The sequence below is a fragment of the Mobula birostris genome, chromosome 22 (assembly GCF_030028105.1).
Source record: "Mobula birostris isolate sMobBir1 chromosome 22, sMobBir1.hap1, whole genome shotgun sequence".
NCBI lineage: Eukaryota > Metazoa > Chordata > Chondrichthyes > Myliobatiformes > Myliobatidae > Mobula > Mobula birostris.
Window position 1 is genome coordinate 13,558,771 of NC_092391.1, and position 22,559 is coordinate 13,581,329.

At 42.5% G+C, this 22,559-nt stretch overlaps 1 protein-coding gene across 4 annotated transcripts in view; it reads right to left on the reverse strand.

Annotated features, from left to right (window-relative positions):
- LOC140186135 (disabled homolog 2-interacting protein-like) overlaps positions 1 to 22,559 on the reverse strand; it is a 606,748-nt gene that overhangs the window by 288,129 nt on the left and 296,060 nt on the right. For all 4 annotated transcript variants that reach the window (XM_072240039.1, XM_072240040.1, XM_072240038.1 and 1 more), the window contains one exon: positions 4,758 to 4,861. In XM_072240039.1, coding sequence (XP_072096140.1) covers positions 4,758 to 4,861 — 104 coding nt within the window. The remainder of the gene's footprint in view (positions 1 to 4,757; positions 4,862 to 22,559) is intronic.

Sequence of the window (22,559 nt, forward strand, 5' to 3'; positions counted from 1 at the left end):
TCCTGACCTTGTCTACGCATATACATTAATCCCATTGGCCCATATTAGGTCCGTATCCTTCTATGCATTGCTGAGTTACATGCCTATCTAAATAGCTCTGAGAAAAGGTGATTGTACCTGATACTAGACCACCATTATACTAAGATAATGAATGGCTACTGTCCCGTGTCCAGACTGCATTTTGGTAAATCTGATCAACTGGTTGTCTTCTCCCACCTGCATACAGACAGAGGGTGAAGAGCAACACTCCAGATACTAAAACAACAAAGAGGTGGTTGCAGGTGCAGAGGAGCTGGGTTGGGAGATGCAGTCCCTGCCTGAAAAGCATCTTGGAACCACTGCAATTCGCCCACCAAAGCAACAGGTCCACAGCAGATGCTACCTCATTGGCCTCACTCAACCCTGGAACATCTGCATAGCAAAGACGCAATCACCAGGATGCTCCTTATAGATTACACTTTGGCATTCAATACCATCATCCCCTCAAAACTAATCAATAAGCTTCAAGATATTGGCCTCAGTAGCTCCTTGTACAATTGGATCCTCAATTTCCTCAGTCAGTTCAATCAGCAATAATATCACCTCCACAATCTCCTTTGGCCCAGGTGCACAAGGCTGTGTGCTCAGTCCCCGGCTCTACTCACTTTATACTTATGACTGTGTGGCTACACACAGCTCCAACACCGTATTTAAGTTTGCTGATGACACCACTGTTGCAGGCCAAATCAAAGGTGGTGACAAGTCAGCATATGAATGAGAATGAGAATTGGCAGAATGAGAATCTGGCTGAGTGGTGCCATAGCAACAACCTCTTACTCAATGTCAGCAAGACCAAAGAGCAGATTATTGACTTCAGGTCAAGGAAATCAGAGGTCCATGAGCCAGTCCTCATCCGAGGATCAGGGGAAGACAGGATCAGTAACTTTAAATTCTTCTGTTATCATTTCAGGCGACCCAGCATGCAAGTGCCATTACAAAGAAAGCACAGCATCAACTCCTCTAGTTCTTTAGGAGTTTGCAAAGATTCTCCATGAGATTTAAAACGTTGACAAATATTGGTCGGCTGCATCACAGCCTGATATGGAAACACCAATGGACTTGAATGGAAAGTACTGCAAAAAGTTGTGGAAGTGGGAGGAAAGGTGTGAGGAGGCTCACCAGAGGAAGGCCCTGAATTACCAGACCTTAGTCCAGGGGTGCAGGGACAAAGGATGGCAGACGTGGCCATTCACTGTGGAGATCAGCTGTAGAGGGTTCCCAGCAAGGTCGGCATGGAGGTTGCTGTCTGCGCTGGGCCTTGATAAAAAGAACAAGAACCAAGCAGGTCGCAGGATGGTGGAGGAAGCAGACAGACCCTCTTGCTGGTTATGGAGCAGGTGAGAAGAGTTTAGCTAGAAGTCAGGAGCACATGGGCAGTAACTTGGCCACCACTGCTGACCCACCTACTGGACAGTGTAATGGTTAAGGGTTGAAAGACTCTATGAAGGTTGGGGACCACCTGATGACATCTGCCTCTGGCCAAAGGCTACAGTTACTGCATCAGGTGTATGATGCAAGGAAGTGTAGGCAAGCCTTCTTTGCCACCTTACCTACCTATACTGTCACTTTCAGAATCTACAGGTTTGAACCCCAAGGTCCCTCTGTTCATCAACATTCCTTTGTGCCCTACCATTTACATGTCGTCTTCCATCCCAAAATGTTTTGGGATTAAACTCCTTCTGCCCGCTTGATGCACAACTTTCCATCTTACTTCTATATTGCTATAGACATAGACAATCTTCTTTGCTATCCAGAACGCCACCAGCTTTTCATGCCATCTACAAACTCACTAGTCATACCTTCATTAACATCCAAAAAAAATACACACACACAGTAAGTATTATAACATTTCCAACCAGAAAAGCATCCTTCCACCACTACCTTTTGCTTCCTATCACCTTGCCAATTCCCCAGTTAGCCAGTTCAACTTGGATCACATTGTGTCTGCACCTACTGGACTAAGCTAACACGCAGGACATTGTCAAATGCTTTACTGAAGTCCACATAAACAACATCTACTGCCCTATCTTCTTCACTCTTCTTAATTACAAGGTGCTATCTTAAAGCAGCATTACGATGTTATTTCCACTTTCATTTCAAGCCTTCAGTGACATATGGATGACAAAGCACTACAGAGGGAACAACTAACCTCACCATTTGTGAAATTTATGACATAACCGAATGGGAACATAAAAGCCTCGCAGGAATATAAGTAGGAGCATCCAACCATTTGAATCTGCTGCACCATTCATTAAAACCAAGCAAAGCTGATCATTTTCCTCAGAGCTATTTTCCAGCACTACTCCCAAATACCTTAACTTCATTCATGTCTGGAAAACTAATGATCTGTTTTGAACGAAACAACAACTGAGCCTTCACAGGCACCCGTGGTAGCAGAATCCAAAGTTTAATTAAGAAATTTCTCCGTAACTCAGTCATGATTGACCACCATTTATTCTGAAACTGAGACCTGTGGTTGAAGACACCTCAGCTTACAGAAACATCCACCCTGATGCAAGGCTGAAACGTTGACAATACCTTTCCTTCTACTGATCAAGTCAAGTCAAGTCGCTTTTATTGTCATTTCAACCATAACTGCTGGTACAGTGCACAGTAAAAACCAAACAACGTTCCTCCAGGACCATGGTGCTACGTGAAACAACACAAAACTACACTAAACTACCTGAAACAACATAAAACTACACTAGACTACGTGAAAGAACACAAAACTACATTAGACTTCAGACCTACATGGGACTACATAAAGTGCACAAAACAGTGCAAGACAGTACAATAATTAATGAACAAGACAAAGAACAATTTACAATATAATAATAAAAGATGTAAATGTAAATGTAAACAACAGATGCTACTTGAACACGAGGAAATCTGCAGATGCTGCAATTTCAAGCAACACACAGAGAAAATGCTGGTGAACGCAGCAGGCCAGGCAGCATCTCTAGGAAGCGGTACAGTCAACGTTTCGGGCCAAGACCCTTCGTCAGGACTAACTGAAAAAAGAGATAGCAAGAGATTTTAAAGTGGGAGGGGGAGGGGGAGATCCAAAAAATAGGAGAAGACAGGAGGGGGAGGGATGGAGCTAAGAGCTGGAAAGTTGATTGGCGAAAGGGATATGAGAGGATCATGGGACAGGAGGCCTAGGGAGAAAGAAAAGGGGTGGGGGGAAGCCCAGAGGATGGGCAAGGGGTATAGTCAGAGAGACAGAGGGAGAAAAAGGAGAGAGAGAGAAAGAATGTGTATATATAAATAAATAACGGATGGAGTACAAGGGGGAGGTGGGGCATTAGCAGAAGTTTGAGAAGTCAATGTTCATGCCATCAGGTTGGAGGCTACCCAGACAGAATATAAGGTGTTGTTCCTCCAACCTGAGTGTGGCTTCATCTTTACAGTAGAGGAGGCCGTGGATAGACATATCAGAATGGGAATGGGAAATGAAATTAAAATGTGTGGCCACTGGGAGATGCCATGAAAATTGACTTCTCTAACTTCCATTAATGCCTCCTCCCCTTCGTACACCATCCATTATTTATTTATTTATTTATTATTTTCATTTTTGTTTTTCTCTCTCCTTTTTCTCCCTCTGTCCTTCTCACTATACTCCTTGCCCATCCTCTGGGTTTCCCCCCTCCCCCTTTCTTTATCCCTAGGCCTCCCGTCCCATGATCCTCTCCCTTCTCCAGCCTCATATCCTTTTTGCCAATCAACTTTCCAGCACTTAGGTTCATCCCTCCCCCTCCTGTCTTCTGCTATCATTTCAGATCTCCCCTCCCCCTCCCACTTTCAAATCTCTTACTATCTCTTCTTTCAGTTAGTCCTGATGAAGGGTCTCGGCCCAAAACATCGACTGTACTTCTTCCTATAGATGCTGCCTGGCCTGCTGCGTTCACCAGCATTTTTTGTGTGTGATGCTACTTGACATGCTGAGTTCCTCCAACAGGTTGTTGCAGTCTCATTCTCCAGCATTTAGCACTACCCTCCCAACTCCACCCACCGCAGACATCCTCTCTTCTCCCCCCTCCTCTTGGGCAGAAGATACAAAAGCTTGAAAACATGTAGCACTAGACACATGAAGAGCTTCTATCCTACTATTATCAGACTCTTTAACTGACTTATCATATATTAAAAGTCTTGACGTCCCACTGTATCTCTTCATGACCTGGCATGTAACTTATTTACGTGCATTGTATTTCTATATAGCTGCTATTCTATATTATGTGTGTTGTTTGTTTTTCACTACCTCAACGTACTTAGGTGTAACTCTCGCTCTGGCTAGCGCCTTAATATAGGGGATGATAGCCCCCTCGGCCCGGCCAAACTGAATAAATCTTGTTTGTGTGGATGCTGCACAATGTGTCATACATGTGACTAATAATAAACCAATGTCTCTATTTAAGAAACTTACAAGTTTTAATGAAACCTACTCCCTTGACACTAACAGTTTGCAAAGTTACTCTCCCTCACTGCCACCTCGCAGGTGCAGCTTGCCTACTGCCAGCGAACTTACAATAGTCTCTGTCTTCAGTCTTCTAAATCCCACCACCACCCCAGATCTTTGATGGCAGATATAAGCAAAGATTGGCACTGGTACATTCCAGTTCAGGAGGCAAAATAACACATGACGAGATGGAGAAAATGAAACTAAAATATTCAGCAGTATAAATTGGAAGGGCATGAGTCTTGTTATTAAATAATCTTACCGTTACACGAAATGGTGTAGAAGCGGGTAATTCGGTAGGGGGGGTTTCCTCTGGAGCAGTCCCAGGCATACTGCGTCTCCGGCCAGGTCTTTCAATTGGAGAATCTATGGGCAAAATATTTATAAATCTAACTTAATAAATGTTCTCAGATACTCTCAAAATTTCATTTGATGATCAACAGTATTATTTTAAGACATATATTGCTTGAACTAGAATAAATTGTTCTATTTTATTTAGATTTATTATATTTTATTGGGTAACACTTTGTAAATGGTGGTATTGTGCTAAGTGAATAGAAAAGCCCCAGGTTCAATCTATTATCCATGCAATCATTCAGAATGGATTCATACATGTAAATGCCTTAATTCCTAGAATATAAAAAAGAAAAAAAATCCCTCAAGATCTGCTGAGGATGTTCCTGCCCACCTATGCTGACACTCAAAGAAATGAGTTCAAGGTACCAAAGGATGCAAAGAATCTGTGAAACCATTGAGAGTTTCCACCTGGGGAAAAGGTGATGAGTAGAATATGCAAATTCTCTTCTTAATTACTGGCCATAAAACACATTGTTTTAAATCACCTGCCTTGCAGCAATTAAAAAAAGCCTGTACTATACAGACAGTACTCTGAAAACAACTCAGAATCTGAACCAGAATCATATTTATTATCACTACATATGTCATGAAATTTGTTATTTTGTGGCAGTAGTACAATGCAATATATGATTTAAAAAACTATATATTACAATATGAAATATATATAAAATTAAATTAAATAATTAGTGCAAAAAGGGAGCCAAATAAAAGAAAAAAATAGCGAGGTAGTGTACCATGGGTTCATTGCTCATTTAGAAATCTGATGGTGGAGGGGAAGAAGCTGTTTCTGAAATTCTAAATGTGTATCTTCTGGTTCCTGTACCACTTCCTTCATGGTAGCAATGAGAGGAAGGCATGTACTGGGTAATGGGTGTCCTTAATGATGGATGCAGTGTTTTGCGGCATCGCTTTTTGAAGACGTCCTTGATGCTGGGGGATTAGTGTCCACGATGGAGCTGGCTGAGTTTATAATTTCCTGCAGCTTCTTCCAATCCTGTGCAGTGGCCCCTCCAAAGCAGATGGTGATGTAACAAGTAAGAATGCTCTCCACAGCACGTCTGTAGAAGTTTGAGGGAGTCTTGGATGACATATCAAATCTCCTCAAACTCCTAGTGAAATATAGCCACTGTCATGCCTTCTTTGTAATTGCATCAATATGTTGGGCCCAGGATAGACCTTCAGAGACGTTGACACCCAGAAACTTGAAACTGCTCACCCTTTCCACTGCTGATCCCTCGAAGAGGACTGGTGTATAATTCAATCAACTTCCCCTTCCTGAAGTCCATAAACAATTCCTTAGTCTTACTGATGTTGAGTGCTGTTGTTGCAACACCACTCAACCAGCTGCTCTACGTCTCTCCTGTGTGCATTCTTGTCCCCATACAAAATTCTGCCAATAATAGTTGTGTCATTGGCAAATTTAAAGATGACGTTTGAGCTGTGCCTTGGGGGTAGAGAGAGTAGATCAGTGGGCTAAGCACACATTCCTGAGGTGCGCCAGGGTTGAGTGTCAGTGAGGAGCAGATGTTATTTCTGATTCGCACTCACTGTGATCATCCAGTGAGGAAGCCAAGGATCCAGTTGCAGAGGGAGCTATAGAGAGCCAGATTTTGGAGCTTAGGATAGGAGGGGAAGATGGCAGCATGACGCAGCTCGCAGCAGCCACTCCAGTGGTGATGTCTGTTATTTGTCAAGTAGGGTGCTGTGCACAATCCTGATTTGATGGAGACGGACGTGAGAGCACAGAGGAACATCTGGTGAAACTTCTGAAATGCCTGCTTCGCTGCTGCTGCTACTGTGTGGTCCAGAATCTCCGGAGGAGAAGGTCCCGAGTCCTTGCTTTGCTTGTTGCTTGACGGCCAGGGTGGGGTTGAAGCGCTTGGCAGAGGATGGTGCTCGGAGAGGCTGTGTTGGAGGGGTTGGTCGGAGGCTCGAAGTTTTCGGACGAACTCAAGAGTCCGCTGCGGTCGGGTGTTTCCAATGGTGTTGCATCGGCAAGTTGGCGGCACTTGGAGGTTCATGGCGGAGAGAGTTTCTCCCTTCTGCTGTCTGCGTGAGATGGTGAGTCCATCGGGACTTGACACTTTTTTTTACCATGCCCATGGTCTGCTCTTTATCAAATTATAGTATTGCTTTGCACTGTTGTAACTATATGTTATAATTATGTGGTTTTGTCCGTTTTAGTCTTGGTTTGTCCTGTGTTTTCTTGTGATATCATTCTGGAGAAATGTTGTATCATTTTTTAATGCATACATTTCTAAATGACAATTTACGAGGACTGAGTGTCCTCATAATCTAATCTATTGATTAGAGCTGAGGGTATGATTGTGTAGAACACTGCACTGTAATCAATAAACAGCAGCCTGACTTAGGGATTGCTATTACCCAGGTGATCCATGACTGAATGGAGAGCCAGTAGGATTGCATCCACTGTAGACCTATTGTGGTGATAGAAACACCCAAACATATTTCACGTCAGACAAAAAAATTCATGTAGTTAGAAAATGCTGGAAACACTCAACAGGTCAAGCAAAACTATGGAAAGAAATACAAGCTTATTGTTTCAGATCAAAGAAAAAAACAAGCGTATTGTTTCTTCAAAATTGAGAAACATGGAGAATACCTTAGTCGGATAGCACCAAGGGAAGTCAGAGTTGCTGTGGAGTTGGGTTATACAAATCATCTGGTTGTAGGCAGGACTATTGACTCCAAGAGATGAACCATCATGCTGCTGCTATACAGAGATCATTCTTGAAATATTGAGTACAGTTCTTGTCACCACACAATAGAAAAGATGTGGTAGTATTATAGTATTAGAAAGAGTGCAGAAGGAATTTTCCAAAATGTTGACTAAGATTAAGGATTTAGGGTTGCAAGGAGACTGGACATGCTGGGACTGAACTGACTGGAGTGCAGGAGACTGAGGGATGACCTTGTAGAGGTTTATAAAATTATAAATAGCATACATAAGGTAGATTATCACAGTCCTTTTCCAACAGTACTCCAACAAGACTACAACCTTGTCATAGGATTTGGAAGCTTGTGTGCCTCAATGGATAATTGGGATCTCTTCTGGGGGAAGTATGACCTGTTCAAAAAGGACAGGTTACACCTGAACCCGAAGGGGACCAATATCCTGGCGGGAAAGTTTAATAGAGCTGTTAGGGAGGGTTTAAACTAATTTGGCAGGGGGATGGGAACCGGAATGACAGAGCGGAGGAAGGGGAAAACAGAAATAAATCTAAGATAGTGAGCAGTAAAGATGTCAGGAAAGACAGGCAGGTGATGGGGCAAATGTGTAGCCACTGGGATGAGTTGCAGTGCAATAAAGTTGCAGTGAAATCAAAGCGAAAAGTACCAGATACTGGTCTTAAGGTGTTATACTTAAATGCACGCAGCATAAGGAATAAGGTGGAATGATCTTGGTGTACAGCTACAGATTGGCAGGTATGATATTGTGCCATCACTGAGACCTGGCTGAAGGATGCATGTCTCTGGGAGCTGAACATCCAAGGATACACGGTGTATCAGAAAGATAGGAAGGTAGGCAGGGGGGAGGCGTGGCTTTATTGGTAAGAAATGATATTAAATCATTAGAAAGAAGTGATATAGTTTCGGAAGGTGCAGAAACTTTATGGGTTGAGCTAAGAAATAGCAGGGGTAAGAGGACCCTGATGGCAGTTATTTATAGGCCTCCAAACAGTTGCAGGGATGTGGACTATAAATTACAAGTGGAAATAGAAAAGGCTTGTCAGGAGGGCAGTGTTATGATAATTGTGGGGGATTTTAACATGCAAGTAGATTGGGAAAATCAGGTCGGCACTGGATCTCAAGAGAGAGAATTTGTAGAATGTCTGCGAGATGGCTTTTTAGAACAGCTTGCTGTTGAGCCCACTAGGGGATCGGCTGTACTGGATTGGGTATTGTGTAATGAACCGGAGGTGATCGGAGAGATTGAGATGAGGGAACCCTTAGGAGACAATGATCATAACATGATTGAGTTCACTGTGAAATTAGAAAAAGAGAAGCCGAAATCTGATGTGTCGGTGTTTCAGTGGAGTAAAGGAAATTACAGTGGCATGAGAGAGGAACTGGCCAAAGTTGACTGGAAAGGGACACTGGCGGGAAAGACAGCAGAGCAGCAGTGGCTGGAGTTTATGCAAGAAATGAGGAAGGTGCAAGACAGGTATATTCCAAAAAAGAAGAAATTTTCGAGTGGAAAAATGATGCAACCGTGGTTGACAAGAGAAGTCAAGGCCAAAGTTAAAGCAAAGGAGAGGGCATACAAGGAAGCAAAAAATTAGTGGGAAGACAGAGGATTGGGAAGTTTTTAAAATCTTACAAAAGGAAACCAAGAAGGTCATTAAGAGGGATAAGATTAACTATGAAGGGAAGCTAGCAGATAATATCAAAGAGGATACTAAAAGCTTTTTCAAGTATATAAAGAGTAAAAGACAGGTGAGAGTAGATATAGGACCGATAGAAAATGATGCTGGAGAAATTGTAATGGGAGATAAGGAGATGGCAGAGGAACTGAATGAGTATTTTGCATCAGTCTTCACTGAGGAAGACATCAGCAGTATACCGGACACTCAAGGGTGGCAGGGAAGAGAAGTGTGCGCAGTCATAATTACGACAGAGGAAGTACTCAGGAAGCTGAATAGTCTAAAGGTAGCTAAATCTCCTGGACCAGATGGAATGCACCCTCATGTTCTGAAGGAAGTAGCTGTGGAGATTGCAGAGGCACTAGCGATGATCTTTCAAAAGTCGATAAATTCTGGCATGGTTCCGGAAGACTGGAAGATTGCAAATGTCACTCCGCTATTTAAGAAGGGGGCAAGGAAGCAAAAAGGAAATTATGGACCTGTTAGCTTGACATCGGTGGTTGGGAAGTTGTTGGAGTCGATCGTCAAGGATGAGGTAACAGAGTACCTGGAGGCATATGACAAGATAGGCAGAACTCAGCATGGATTCCTTAAAGGAAAATCCTGCCTGACAAACCTATTACAATTTTTTGAGGAAATTAGCAGTAGGCTAGACAAGGGAGATGCAGTGGATGTTGTATTTTTGGATTTTCAGAAGGCCTTTAACAAGGTGCCACACATGAGGCTACTTAACAAGATAACAGCCCATGGAATTACAGGAAAGTTACATACATGGATAGAGCGTTGGCTGATTGGCAGGAAACAGAGAGTGGGAATAAAGGGATCCTATTCTGGTTGGCTGCTGGTTACCAGTGGTGTTCCACAGGGGTCCGTGTTGGGGCCGCTTCTTTTTACATTATAAATCAACGGTTTGGATTATGGAATAGATGGCTTTGTGGCTAAGTTTGCTGACAATACGAAGATTGGTGGAGGGGCAGGTAGTGCTGAGGAAACGGAGAGTCTGCAGAGAGACGGATAGATTGGAAGAATGGGTAGAGAAGTAGCAATTGAAGTACAATGTTGGAAAGTGTATGGTTATGCACTTTGGAAGAAAAAATAAATGGGCAGACTATTATTTAAATGGGGAAAGAATTCAAAGTTCTGATATGCAACGGGACTTGGGAGTCCTCGTACAGGATACCCTTAAAGTTAACCTCCAGGTTGAGTCAGTAGTGAAGAAGGCGAATGCAATGTTGGCATTAATTTCTAGAGGAATAGAGTATAGGAGCAGGGATGTGATGTTGAGGCTCTATAAGACGCTGGTGAGATCCCACTTGGAGTACTGTGGGCAGCTTTGGTCTCCTTATTTAAGAAAGGATGTGCTGACGTTGGAGAGGGTACAGAGAATATTCACTAGAATGATTCCGGGAATGACAGGGTTAACATATGAGGAACGTTTATCCACTCTTGGACTGTATTCCTTGGAGTTTGAATGAGGGGAGACCTCATAGAAACATTTCGAATGTTGAAAGGCATGGACAGAGTGGATGTGGCAAAGTTGTTTCCCATGATGGGGGAGTCTAGTACAAGAGGGCATGACTTAAGGATTGAAGGGCGCCCATTTCAGAACAGAAATGCGAAGACATTTTTTTAGTCAGAGGGTGGTAAATCTATGGAATTTGTTGCCACGGGCAGCAGTGGAGGCCAAGTCATTGGCTGTATTTAAGGCAGAGATTGATAGGTATCTGAGTAGCCAGGGCATCAAAGGTTATGGTGAGAAGGCAAGGGAGTGGGACTAAATGGGAGAATGGATCAGCTCATGATAAAATGGCGGAGCAGACTCGATGGGCCGAATGGCCTACTTCTGCTCCTTTGTCTTATGGTCTAATGACCCAGAGAGCTATGCTGGCTGGAGTCAAGGCTTTACGCCCTGGCTTTTGGTAGGGTCACCCATACCAAACAGGTCAAAGGATAGAGGCCAGACTAAGGGTGGTCCACTGGTCCTCCAGGTTCAGGAATTCAGCTCAAGGTTAAGAACCCTTACTGGTAAAACAAAACTGTTGGGGAAGCAGCAATGAAAAATCCTTCTACTTCTGAGTACGACAGTATTCCTGAACCTCTGCCCAGGATTTGCATGACTGACAGCAGTGATAACCGAGCTACTGACATGATGAAGGAAGCTCTGAACACTGCTAGAGATGGAGGACCTTCACTGCTGCCCTAAATGCCAGCAACATAATGGGCAGTAGGTAGGTTTCCAAGGGTAGGGGCGTCTAAAACTAGAGCTACCATGCTCCTTGATGGTGGCACGATAGTGCAGCATTTAGTGTAAGACTTTGCACCATCATCGTTCAGTGAAAAAGGTTCCATTCCCACTGCTGTAGGAACTTGTACATTCTTCCTGTGACCCTGCTGGTTTCCTCTGAGTGCTCCAGTTTCCTCACAACATTTACGCTGAGCAATTTGTGGGGATGTTACGTTGGCACCAGAAGCATGGCGACTTTTGCAGATTGAGTTGTTTGCTAATGCAAACTATAGATTTCACTGTATGTTTCCATGTACATGTGACAAATAAAGCTAATCATCATCACGTGCCATGTCATATGACATGGGCAATCATAGTCTTTCCATGACCATGATTATTCTTGGTAAATTCTATAGAAGTGGCTTGCTATTGCCTTCTTCTAGGCAGTGTCTAGCCATTATCAATATTCTTCAGAGATTGTCTGCCTGGCGCCAGTGGTCACATAACCAGGATTTAGATTACGAAGACATGCAGTCCTCTTTTATTGTCATTTATTAATGCATGCATTAAGAAATGATTCAATATTTCCTCCGATGTGATATCACAAAATACAGGACAGACCAAGACTGAAAAAACTGACAAAACCACATAATTATAACATATAGTTACAACAGTGCAACAATACTATAACTTGATGAAGAAGTCCATGAGCACAGTAAAGTTCAAAGTCTCTCAAATGTCCCACATATCACGCAGACGGGAGAAGGAAGAATTCTCCCTGTCATGCCGACCACAGTCCGACTCTGAGTCATCCGAAAACTTCGAGCTCTGATCAGCTCTCTGACACCGAGTACTGAGCGCCATCTCTGTCTGAACAATTCAACCTCAATCTCGGTCGCCAACAGCAGGCAAAGCCGGGGATTTTGAGGCCTACCCTCCGAAAGATTCCCAACCACACAGTAACGACAGCAGCGAACGAGCATTTCCTATTTAACGGATACGATGTCATTTTTCACCGGAGGGCTGCGCATACGCAGTGCGCTGCACTCTCTCCTCCCGCTGGTGGTGGGGCATGCACCAGCTGTTCATATGACCATCTACCACCTGCCCCCACAGCTTCACATGACCCTGATCATGGGGGGGGGGGAATGGAGGGGCTATACAGGTGCTACACCTTGCCCAAGGTTGACCTGCAGACTAGTGGAAGGAAGGGACGCCCTACACCTCCTTTGTGAGAGATGCAGCTCTACCCCACCACCTACTTTAGCCTTTAACTAGAGGTCAGAGAAGAAAATTTTAAAGGAGATCTGAGGGAAAAGGTTTTTCACACAGTGGGTGGTGGGTATATGGTATAAGCTGCAAGGGGAACTGGCAAAAGCAGACACAATCACAGCACCAAAAAATCATTTAGACAAGGACATGGATAGGACAAGGAACGAAGTTACGATGGCGCTCAATATCGACTCCTTCAGGCTAATCTGCGGAAACAGCTTAATTTTACCCTTGATGTCTCTCTTTTTCTTTTCCAGGGTGGATGGGGTTCTGCTGAGGACCCTGACCTGGAGTTATACTCAGACTTCGGTTCTTTGCAGTGGTGGGACCCACTCCCAAGGGTCACAACCGGCCACTTTTTCAAATCCCAAGGAAGCGGCCTAGAAAATGAGTGTGCCTTCGGGGTTCCAAGGTCTAGCAACCCTACAGATGGGCTGATTCTAAGCTGGTGCCACCAACTGAAGCATCGCAGGAGAAAGCAGAACATCGGGAACAGCGGATCAGCTGTCAGAAGGCCTTGGGATATGCTCGGCAGGTCAAGACCATAGGGCATGACCTCAGAATAGAAGGGTGTCCCTTTAGAGATAAGGAGGAATTTGTTTAGCTAGAAGGAGGTGAATCTGTGCAATTCTTTGGCACAGACGGCTGTGAAGGCCAAGTCATTGGGTATACTTAAAGCAGAGGTTAATACATTCTTGATTAGTAAGGGCACTAACAGTTATGGGGAGAAGACAGGAGAATGGGGTTATGTAGGGAAATAAATCAGCCATGATCGAATGGTAGAGCAGACTCGATGGGCTGAATGGTGTAAATCTACTCTCATGTCTTATTAAAGTTCAAAGGCCAAAGTAAAATTTATTATCAGAATACATACATGTCACCTCAGACAACCCTGAGTTTCTTTTTCCTGCAGGCATACTCAGCAAAACTATAGAATAGCAACTGTAAACAGGATCAATGAAAGAGCAAGAGTATATTAGACAACCAATTTGTCTTTATATTTATGGTCTGATTGTTGCACTTAATAGCCTGGGTTGTCTACTTAAGGATTTGAACTCATGATATTTTAATTCAGAGGCTAGAATATCACTATGAAACACTTTTATTTTCTTTATTCCCCATTGGCTCCAAACTTTGCAATAGCTGAAATAAATTATCCCCAAAGCTCCCACTATGCTCCAGGGGATTTTCTCTCATGCTTCTTTCAAATTCTCCAATTCACAGAGCATCCTGAGCCATGAAAGTGAGTGACCTTGACCCAATACCTCTCTGAATTTAGATATGATAAAACACACAAAGCAGAATGCTGAACAATTCCTCCTTCAGCCTTTTTTCTCTCCCTGATGGGAAATGTTGGCATACACTTGCATATCTCCCCACAGTGATACAGCTGTGTGGAGGAGAACTGAAGATGTCAATGCGCCTTCTCTTACAGTTGCAACACATCCAGGCACTCTTTAATAAAAGGCTGTTCATAGTGTACTTATCACTAACAATGCCGTGGGAAATTTTCTTCCCCCTCAAGAATATGTACTCAGCCAGCAAAGTTAACAAAAAGATGTTTTCAGTATGGCAATCATCTAAATTAACTTTTGTTACTAAATAGAGATTTTTTTAAAAAGTACTTTTGTTAGGTATTTCCTGAGTCCCTGATGTTCAAGAATTGTACTTCTCTTTGCAATCAGAATCAGGTTTATTACCACTGACATACGTTGTGAAATTTGATGTTTTGCGGCAGAAGTACAGTGCAAAATATGTACATACAAAATCTCTAGAAATTACGAGAAATTTATTACTATAAATTATAATAAATGAATAGTGCAGAACAACACAAAACATTAAGATAGATTTCATGGACATTTCAGAAATCTGATGGCAGAGGGGAAGAAGCAATAGAGAGAACATCCTTGGGTTCTAACGGTTCTGATACCAAATAGAAACACAAAAAGAACTTTATTTATTGATTGATTGATTGGGATACAGCATGGAATAGGCCCTTCGAGCTGCATCGCTCAGCAACCCGCAATTTAACCATAGCCTAATCACAGGCCAATTTACAATGACCTATTAACCTATCAACCGGTACGTCTTTGGACTACAGGAGGAAACCAGAGCACCCAGAGGTAACCCTATGAAGTCACAGGGAGAACATACAAACTCCTTACAGACGGCAATGGAAACTGATCTCAGGTCACTGGTAATGCAAAGCATTGTGCTAACCGCTACTGCCAAGTGCTATGAGTGGAGTTCAAAGTTTTCCCTGTGACCACAAGGGACTTATGTAGAACTTTTTTTTCCCCCTAGGAACTCTAATTTTCTCTCATTTCCCAAAGACATGGGTGGGTGGGTTAATCGGTCACTGTAAACTATCACTAGACTGGAGGTGAGTGGTAGAATCTGGGGAAGTTGATGAGAATCTGGGTAGAATATAACAGAATCAGTGCTTGTCAGTTGTTGCTGACTTGGTGGGTCAAAGGGCCTGTTTCTGTTCTGTAGGACTCAGGGACCCTAAATAAAATCACTCTATATAGTTATCAATAAAATCACTCCATATAGTTATCAATAGCACCTCTTAGAGAGAATAATTCATTTAACGAGTTTCATTATTTTACAAATAAACATGTATTTTGAGTCAGCAAAGTATTATGGAAAGGAATGTTAAATATATGTGCTAAACATGAAGACCACGTGCTGATGTACTCTTTTATATATTGAAGCCAGTCAGCTTTTTTCCCTCTAATTTTGTGGTACACTGTGATAATCTTAGTCGAAGTCAACTTAAGAAACATAAACATACGGATCCGGAACCCCACTCACCGCTCTTTGGCATAATCAGTCCGTACTAATACTACATGATATACTTTATTCTAATCTGCTAAAAACATTTCAACATCATGATATGCAACAACTAGTCGTTATCACCATGACAGGGACCCTGATATCCGGGAATACAAATCACTGATCTACTCAGTGCTTGCTTAGTTTCTTTACACCAACCTTCATGCGTCATAAACTAGCATAAATGCATTTAGTGTCATAGATGATCAGCAAAAAGCACTTTGACAGTATTAACTAGAAAAATGCATTCCTTCCCCCACAAATCCTATTTTTTGGTAAGCCACTACATAGACTATTGAATATTTTAAACAGCAATGATTAAAGAACTCTCCATTTTAGCTGATTAAAGATCACATCATATGATATACAGCACAATTTATTTCATATGTCACGGCTGAGCAATTTTTAATGCAATTCAAATCTAACATATGCTGAAATAACTGCAGTGTAATTATGGTAAAATGCTGGAAGATACTTTAAGCTTAGTATTTTCCTATTCAAAGTAAGATTCAGTGTAAATACTCCTAAATATTGAGATATGCAACGTTACCTTGTCAAGTATCAATATCGGAAGTTGGGCCAAAGTTTTAGTACATTCTGGTTAATAGGGACACATCCGGTCTGGCACAGCATGTATTATTCGCCCAATTAGGCAGATGTCCCAGTTAACGGAAGTTTCATGGAAATAGTTAAAAAGGTATAAGAAAAAAGGCAAACTAATTTTAATTGAGTAACGAATTACGTATTTAAATCAAATACAGAACAAATTAGAACACAATCAGTGTTACTTTAGTACTATAAAACTGTGTATTAGTTCCTAATAGTTATTGACGGAGGAATTTATCCAGTGTACACTGCCGTATGGGGTGTCTAGGGAAGGGTAGCAGCTATGTTGAAGGGGCTTGATGTGTCCATTTGGGTGCAGCTCACTCACCTTTGGTCCCCTGAGCTCTGAGCTCTCACCTATGGCTCCAAGTTAGCATTTTGCATGCGACTGTGGCCACACCCCAGTATACCACATCAATAGGTGGGCTGTGAGGTGGTACACTTTGGAAGGACAAACTCCAAGGCAGAGTACAAAGTAAATGGCAGGATACTTGGTAGTGTGGAGGAGCAGGGGGATCTGGGGGTACATGTCCACAGATCCCTGAAAGTTGCCTCACATGTGGATGGGGTAGTTAAGAAAGCTTATGGGGTGTTAGCTTTCATAAGTCGAGGGATAGAGTTTAAGAGTCGCGATGTAATGATGCAGCTCTATTAAAACTCTGGTTAGGCTGCACTTGGAGTATTGTGTCCAGTTATGGTTGCCTCACTATAGGAAGGATGTGGAAGCATTGGAAAGGGTACAGAGGAGATTTACCAGGATGCTGCCTGGTTTAGAGAGTATGCATTATGATCAGAGATTAAGGGAACTAGGGCTTTACTCTTTGAAGAGGAGGAGGATGAGAGGAGACATGATAGAAGTGTACAAGATAATAAGAGGAATAGATAGAGTGGATAGCCAGCGCCTCTTCCTCAGGGCACCACTGCTCAATACAAGAGGACATGGCTTTAAGGTAAGGGGTGGGAAGTTCAAGGGGGATATTAGAGGAAGGTTTTTTTACTCAGAGAGTGGTTGGTGCGTGGAATGCACTGCCTGAGTCAGTGGCGGAGGCAGCTACATTAGTGAAGTTTAAGAGACTACTAGACAGGTACATGGAGGAATTTAAGGTGGGGGGTTATAGGGGAGGCAGGGTTAGAGGGTCGGCACAACATTGTGGGCTGAACGGCCTGTAATGTGCTGTACTGTTCTACGTTCTATGAACCAACTGAGGGCAGCCAGCGGGCCACAAACCCTGGTGAAATAGGGAGATGCATTTCACAGCATGTAAAGTGATCTCTGGCAAACTGGGCGGATGAGATCAACAGTGAGATCCAATGGTGAAGAAAGAGGTCCTGCAATGCTTCCGGGAGAGTAATGGGCATGATAAGGCACAGAAGTAGTTATGGTTATCCACTGCAACCAAGAAAGGCTCCAGTTGGTGATGACTACTCGTACCACTGGACCTGGACTTCTGAGGTCGACAGAGTGGCATTGACCCAGTGCAACAGCTTCTCCACTTTCAAAACTCTCCTACACAGGTTTCACTGGCATCATCGGACAAAATAGCCAGCCAACACACTGCCATAATTTTGGATTGACTGTAAATGAACAAAATTAGCCCAGACACCTAGTGCAGATAATGGACTGCCTTCATACAATACTTTTGGCAACTGCATCCTCCAAATCTTCATTCTCACTGTAACATTCAAGATTATTGTCAGTACAGTCAAATTCTTCACAGTTCCTAACCTGAAGTAGTGAAGTGGTTTCATTTTCACTCCTAGCCATTTTTGACATCTCCAAGCCTGAATGCTTGAAACCATAGTGAGCAAAACAGTTCTAAATGGTCACCTTGCTTATTTCTCGCCAAATATCAGAACTATCAGTGACAAAAAATTAGTGCTTTTTGAACACAGATGCAAATGACGTTATTTAAAAACTGTTTTCATGAAGCAGGGTGTAGTGCCTAATGGCCAAACAAGTTCATGTAACTGATGCTCATTATAAACTGTTCGGCAACTGTCTCCTGTCCCAATTAAGCAGCATTGTGTTCCAAATAAACAAAGGGAATCCTGGCTATTTTCTCAATTAGCTTTTGTTCTTTAAGAGTTGTCCCAAATAAGTGGTTGCTTCGATTAAATGATAGATCAACTAACCAGAATCCACTGTAGTAATTTGCCTGTATACAAACAAACAAGGTCAAATGACCTATTTTTAGTTTTTTTGAATAATATCACTATTAAAATAGCAGATAGAAGAATATCACAGAAAGCTAATAGGGTTCATACGTTATTACTGACTGCCAATTTTCTCGATATTTTTGCTTCACCTCTTTTCATCTTTGCCAGGCCTCCTTAAAAAATTCTAGAAAATAGGCACATTAGGTTCCCCAGTCCCTCAAATCCGTCCTGCCACTCAATATGAACATGATTGATTGTCCCTTGCCTCATCTCCTCTCCTTACTAATGCCCCTTAACCTCTCTTCCATTAAAAATCCATCTCCTCTTTAATTATCTAGCCACTGCAACCCTCCAATGTAGAAATCCAGAGATTCACCCGCCTCCTTTGAGAATTTCTTCCTACTCACCAGATTTAAATGCTACCCCCTAATGTTGTAACTATGTCTTCATGGGCACTAGCCTCTCCACTATCAAGGACATCTTCAATGGGTGATGCCTTGAGAAGGCAGCATCCATTATTAAGGACCCTCATCATCCAAGACATGACCGCCTCTCATTGCTACAATCAAGGAGATACAGGAACCTGAAGACACAGACTCAATATTTCAGGAACAGCTTCTTTCCCTCTACTGCCAGAATTCTCAGTGCACCTTAAGCAGTTTTATCTTTCTTTTTACACTACTTTTTATGCTTCTTATTGTAACTACTAGTAATTTTTTATGTGTTGCATTGTACTCCTGCTGCAAAACAACAGATTTCACAACATATATCAGAGATAATAAACCGGATATGATTCCAATTGTTAAAGCTTCTTCCACTATTGGAACCATCTTGATACCTATCCTGCCATGTCCCTTTGGGACTTTATTTGGTCTATTACATTATTCCTCATTTTTCTGAACTCCAAAGGATTAAATTATTTAGACACCTATGATGAAACAATCCTCTCATCCTAAGAATTAGCCCAGGAAATCGCTTTTTGACTGCCTCCTTTGTTCTCTTTACTATCCTGTACCTCAGCTCTCTCATATCTTTTTGGATTTACTATACTTCACATCACTAGAACCTTCCTACAACTCTATTCATGCAATTCAACAGGATATTAGTCCCACCGCAGGACTCACATTTATAAAGCTTTCATGAGCTTGTATTATCTCAAAGTGTTTACAATGAAGCTAATATTTACTGAAATAGTCACAGTTTTCATTTAAGTATTTATCCCAAAATTAATAATTACGATGAACAAATTATTAAGAGTTCAAATATTCAAAGTACATTTATTATCGAAGTATATATACTATATACAACCTTGAGGTTCATCTCCTTACGGGCAGCCACTAAACAAAGAAACCCAACAGAACTCATTAAAAAGAAGACCAACGTGCAGAAAAAACAAATCGTGCAAACAATAAAAGTAAGCAAATAACATTCGGAATGGAAGTTTATGAAAGTGAGTTCACAGCCAATGAAGCCAGTCAGTACTGCAGCTGATCCAGAAGCCTGTTAAGCTGCAGACTACAGCCTCAGTTCAGCGCAGATGAGTAAATTTCACAGAGCAGCGAGCTGAACAGTGGTCCTTCCCTCTCCTTCGGTCCCAATGTTATGACCTTCCAAATCTCCCGGGAGGGGGGAGAAGAAGGCGGCGCAACGGCAGCGCGCATGGCCGCTTCGGTGATGATGTCTGTTATCTGTCAAGTAGGGGACCGTGCACAATTCTGATTTGATGGAGACAGACATGAGATCACGGAGGAACATCTGGAAAACTTCTGAAATGCCCGCTTCGCTGCCGCTGCTACTGTGTGGTAACCGGAATCTCCAGAGCTGAAGGCCCCGAAATCCTCGGCTTTGCGTGTTTCAGCAGCTGGGGAGAGGTCAAAGGCGCTCGGCAGAGGATGGCACTCGGGAGGCTGTATCAGAGAGGCTGGTCAGAAGCTCGAAGTTTTCGGACGGATGGACCCAGTGTCGGCTGCTTCCAAGGTATTGGCAAGTTGACGGTGCCTGGAGGTTTATGGCAGGGAGTTTCTCCCTTTTGCCGCCTGCTATCGGGGACTCGGGAGTTGATCGACTCGGGGACTTTTGAGATTTTATTTACTGTGCCCATGGTCTGTTCTTCATCAAATTATGGTTTTGCATTGCACTGCCGTAACTATATGTTATCATTATGTGGTTCTGTCAGTGTTAGTCTTTGGTCTGTCCCGTTTTCTGTGATATCACTCTGGAGAAACATCGTATCATTTCTTAATGCATGTATGCATTTCTAAATGACAATAAAAGAGGACCGTGTGTTCTTATAATCTAATCTAATCTGGCCTGGTGCTTAAACCGCCCAAAGCTCAGGTTATTCCTCATTCTCAAGTCTGGGCTCTGCCCCACCTCACCTCGGTTCTGCTCCATCGAATCTCCAAGTCCACTCCGGCAATGGTCAAACATTGGCTCATTCCCCCACTCTGCGGCACAAGCACCGCCACCTCGATTCAGCCCTACCCGTCACACCACAAACATCCTGCACCTTAAAGACTTCAGCTCACACCGCAAGATTGCTCGGTCATACAGACAGTTCGAAAACTCAACTCCGAAAGGGAAGTTACAGGCTATTCACCGCAGTAATCATTTCTGAGAAAAAGTGTGATTAATACAGTAACTTATAGTTTAGTTTTCTGCCAGCAAGTCATCACTGTGCTTCACCAGTGGCAACTTGGTCAAGTTCTTGCAAGCTTTTCAAATTACTCCTCTAAATCTTTTACAAGCACCTTAGACAGCAGGCAAGACTTCTCTTTAATGGCAACATTTCCTCAGCTTAAATATCTCAATTTCCAAGCAATGAAAATCTCCTGCAGTCAAAACACCTACCTTGAGTTGCAACATCTCTACCAAAGCCCCATGTCTCCGACAATCATTATTCTGGAGCTGATCAGAAACTTGACTGAAATAGTTGCAAAAGAAGCCTGGAGAATCCTACAGAGAGCGAATCACTCCAGTTTCAATGCTTTTCAGCACCTTCATGGCATTAAGGAGTGTGATCACAAGATCATAGGGCGCAGGAGCAGAATTAGGCCATTTAATGACTGATTTTTTTTCAATGCCATTGTCCTACCTTCACCCAGTAACCCTTAACTTCCTCTTCAATCAATAATCTATCCTCTGTCTTAAATGGACCCAATGACTTACACTCTTCAGCTCTCTGTAGCAATGAATTTCACAGATTCAATACCCTCTGGCTGAAGAAATTCCTCCTGAGCTCAGTTTTAAAGGGACCTCCTATGCTGAGGACACACCCTTGGATCCTAGACTCTCCTACTAATAGAAACATAGTGATGCAATATTTTTTATCTGTCTGGATGAATGAATGCATGTCCAACATCACAAGAACTTGACACCAACCACCACAGAGTAGCCCACTTGACTAGAACCCAATCCCACATCCTATTTGTTCGTTCCATCCATCATTGGCTCACTGGAAAATTCAAGAGGCTGCTCTGTCAGTATCTCCCAAGCCCTCAACTTTAATTACCGATGAAGACAAAGGTAACAGACATACGGGAACACTATCACTTTAACGGGAACACTATTCCCTCCAAGCAGTATTCTAACTTCACTTTGAAACATATCACTGTTCCTTGACTGTTGCAAAGTCCATACCTTGGAATTCTTGAGGCGACAGCACCTTACTGAAAGGACTGTGACCATTCAAGGCAGCAGTGCACTGCTACTTTCCCAAAGACAGATGCAGGAAATTACTGCTGCCCTTGTCAGAGATCTTGTAAAATGATTTTATTTTTTAATTTTAAAAGAAAATAATGTTCAGGTCTCTGGAGTGGAATTTGAGCCACAACCTTTTGATTGAGAATGTAACCAAGTAGACCACAGTTGACTTTGGCAAGTGTACACACAAATTTGCATCCAATCCCTTTAAAAAACCTAATCCAAATCTAGAAGGAATTTTTTTTTAAAGTATTCTTTTGATTTTTTTTTCACCAATTTCTCTGTGGGAAAGAAACCAACCTTTGTTTAGCATGGAATGCTAACTCTGCGTGGAGGCTGTGAACATGAACTTCCTTTGTTGTACTCCTCAGTCTATTCAACTACAGACTCCAACAATCTTTCGAATACTAATCAAGAACATAAAAAGACTCTGCACTTTGAATTTACAATGGACAAAGGAAATAGCAGTCTTGAAAAGAAAAACTTTAGAAGACATTTTTCACAGGTGCTATAAGAATGTTAG